At 47.2% G+C, this 2,500-nt stretch overlaps 2 protein-coding genes across 3 annotated transcripts in view; one reads left to right on the top strand and one right to left on the bottom strand.

Annotated features, from left to right (window-relative positions):
- Positions 1 to 2,500, top strand: part of arg1 (arginase 1) — a 213,217-nt gene that overhangs the window by 111,150 nt on the left and 99,567 nt on the right. The window lies entirely within an intron of this gene.
- Positions 1 to 2,500, bottom strand: part of ankfn1 (ankyrin repeat and fibronectin type III domain containing 1) — a 121,018-nt gene that overhangs the window by 35,644 nt on the left and 82,874 nt on the right. For both annotated transcript variants that reach the window (XM_061027482.1, XM_061027483.1), the window contains 2 exons: positions 1,404 to 1,598; positions 1,159 to 1,272 (listed from right to left, as the gene is read on the bottom strand). In XM_061027482.1, coding sequence (XP_060883465.1) covers positions 1,159 to 1,272; positions 1,404 to 1,598 — 309 coding nt within the window. The remainder of the gene's footprint in view (positions 1 to 1,158; positions 1,273 to 1,403; positions 1,599 to 2,500) is intronic.

The following is a 2,500-nucleotide window of genomic DNA, read 5'->3' as shown; positions in this document are numbered from 1 at the left end:
CAAATCTGACTCTGCTAACGTCTACAGCCCGCTGTTAGCTAACTGTTAGCATGTAAAGTATGCGTAACTGTAATCAGCTGTTACCGTGACGATTACAGGCTGTGGCTAAATGTTCACATCAGAGAGGCTTATCACATGCTACTTGAGAGGTTTGTAAGGTTCAAACTTCTGAAGCTAACTTGAAGATGGACGAGCAAAGAGACGACTATTTGGTGTCAGATGGATTTATTGATTTCTTCGTATTAAACCTGAGGCAGAACTTGAGTTAGACGACTTCTTGCAGCCGCTAAAGCTGCTAAACACGATACAATGATGACACCGCTAACGAAACAGGCTAACGCTACGTCTCAATCTGTTCTGATGATGACTCTGTCGTTTGATTGTTGCTTCAACATCGCCCGTGAGACAGATGATAAAACCTACTCGCTGGTTTGTAGTGTGACCAGTTTACAACCGTCCAACGTTAACATAACCCGCACGCCGTCCGACATACAGCCTTAAAGATCCAACGAGTAAAAGCCTGTCCAATATTTCCTCTAGTTCGGCTTCTTGCTCGCTCACTCTCTCTCTCTTTTTCTCTTCATAACTTCATCCATCACAGTCCTTGTCCTCTTAGATTCAGACATTTATATGTGTGTGTGTGTGTGTGTGTGTGTGTGTGTGTGTGTGTGTGTCTGTGTGTGTGTGTGTTCGTGTGTGTGTGTGTTTGTGTGTGTGTGTGTGTGTGTGTGTCTGTGTGTGTGTGTGTGTATGTGTGTGTGTGTGTGTGTGTTCGTGTGTGTGTGTGTGTGTGTGTGTGTTCGTGTGTGTCTGTGTGTGTGTGTGTGTGTGTGTGTGTGTGTGTGTGTGTGTGTGTGTCTGTGTGTGTGTGTGTGTCTGTGTGTGTGTGTGTTCGTGTGTGTGTGTGTTTGTGTGTGTGTGTGTGTGTGTGTCTGTGTGTGTGTGTGTGTATGTGTGTGTGTGTGTGTGTGTTCGTGTGTGTGTGTGTGTGTGTGTGTGTGTGTGTGTGTGTGTGTGTGTGTATGTGTGTGTGTGTGTGTGTGTTCGTGTGTGTGTGTGTGTGTGTGTGTGTGTCTGTGTGTGTGTGTGTGTGTGTGTGTGTGTGTGTGTGTGTGTGTGTGTGTGTGTGTGTGTGTGTGTGTGTGTGTGTGTGTGTACCTCTGTATTTGGTCACCACGGTGGAGTTGAGACATTGGGGCTCCTGGAAGGTGACGGTCAGCGTGCTGCTACTGCTCACGCTCAAACGAACCATGGACGGGGCCTCCGGGGCACCTGAGCAGGGGCACACAGAGGGACATCATTAAGAAGAACGCACACACACACACACACACACACACACACACACACACACACACACACACACACACACACACACACACACACACACACACAGGTAGACTGACGTGCGTGCTGGAAGCCCGTCCTCATGCGTTTGTACAGTTTGCTCCTCCACTCCCAGGCTCTCAGCTGTTTGTCCTTCTGACACGCCTCCAGAGACAGACCTTCTCTCTGCGCCTGAGCCGCCAGCTCGGACGCCCGGCGCTCCGCCTCCACCACCAGAGAGCTCAGGTGGGCCTCCCGACTCTCCACACTCACAACTACAGACACAAAACACAGAGAGAGAAAATAGTGTGAGGAGAACAATCTGTCGGTTTGTATTTCTAATATGGCCAACGCCATTCAGTCGAGTATTGGACGATTCGTTAATCAGAGCCTCAGTCGACTTTCAGTCTCACAGGCGAGCACAAAGATCGTTCCATTCCAGCTACATGGGGGTGTTTAATGTCTAATTTTACTGAGATAGGTTTTTTCCAAATATTTCATGGCTCAGAGCCTTATCAATACTTTTGTTAAAGATTTATTTTTTGGCTTTTTGTGCCTTTATTTGAGAGATAGGAAAGTGGATAGAGTCAGAAATCAGAGAGAGAGAGAGAGGAGAATGACATGCGGGAAAGGAGCCACGGGTGGGATTTGAACCCGGGCCGCCCGCTTCGAGGACTACAGCCTCCATAAATGGGGTGCACACACTAACCACTGCGCCACCAGCGCCCCAACCTTATCAATACTGTGTGCATGAAGAAATCACCCTAAGTATTGATAGAATCAGCATTTCCTTGTTTGGAGGATTTCATTGGCTACTGGAGATGTCAGTCATCTGCACAGTGACTTGTGATTGGCCATCTGAACAGGGGGAGGCACCTCCTCGCAACAGAGTTCTTTCTGAAGCAAAATGTGGATCTTAATGGAAGAAATGTTTTTGGATTAAATCTTTGACTGGATTTGAATCGTGGGGACTCAGTTTGATCAGGAGAGTTCAGAAAATCTTCAAATGGTTAAAAGACGTTTGTCACTGGTCTGACAGAGAAAACAGAGAGAAAGTGAAAAGTACAGCTGAATAAAGAGCCTGCTGAGCTGGACGCAGACTTCTGTGTGTCTGTTGTTAATTTAAAAAAAGAAGAAGAAGAAGAAAGGATTGTGTGGAGGAGTGAGGCTGCGAGGT

The sequence above is a fragment of the Labrus mixtus genome, chromosome 21 (assembly GCF_963584025.1).
Source record: "Labrus mixtus chromosome 21, fLabMix1.1, whole genome shotgun sequence".
Classification (NCBI taxonomy): Eukaryota; Metazoa; Chordata; class Actinopteri; order Labriformes; family Labridae; genus Labrus; species Labrus mixtus.
Note: the sequence above shows the minus strand (reverse complement) of the source record. Positions and strands in the feature narration are given on the sequence as shown.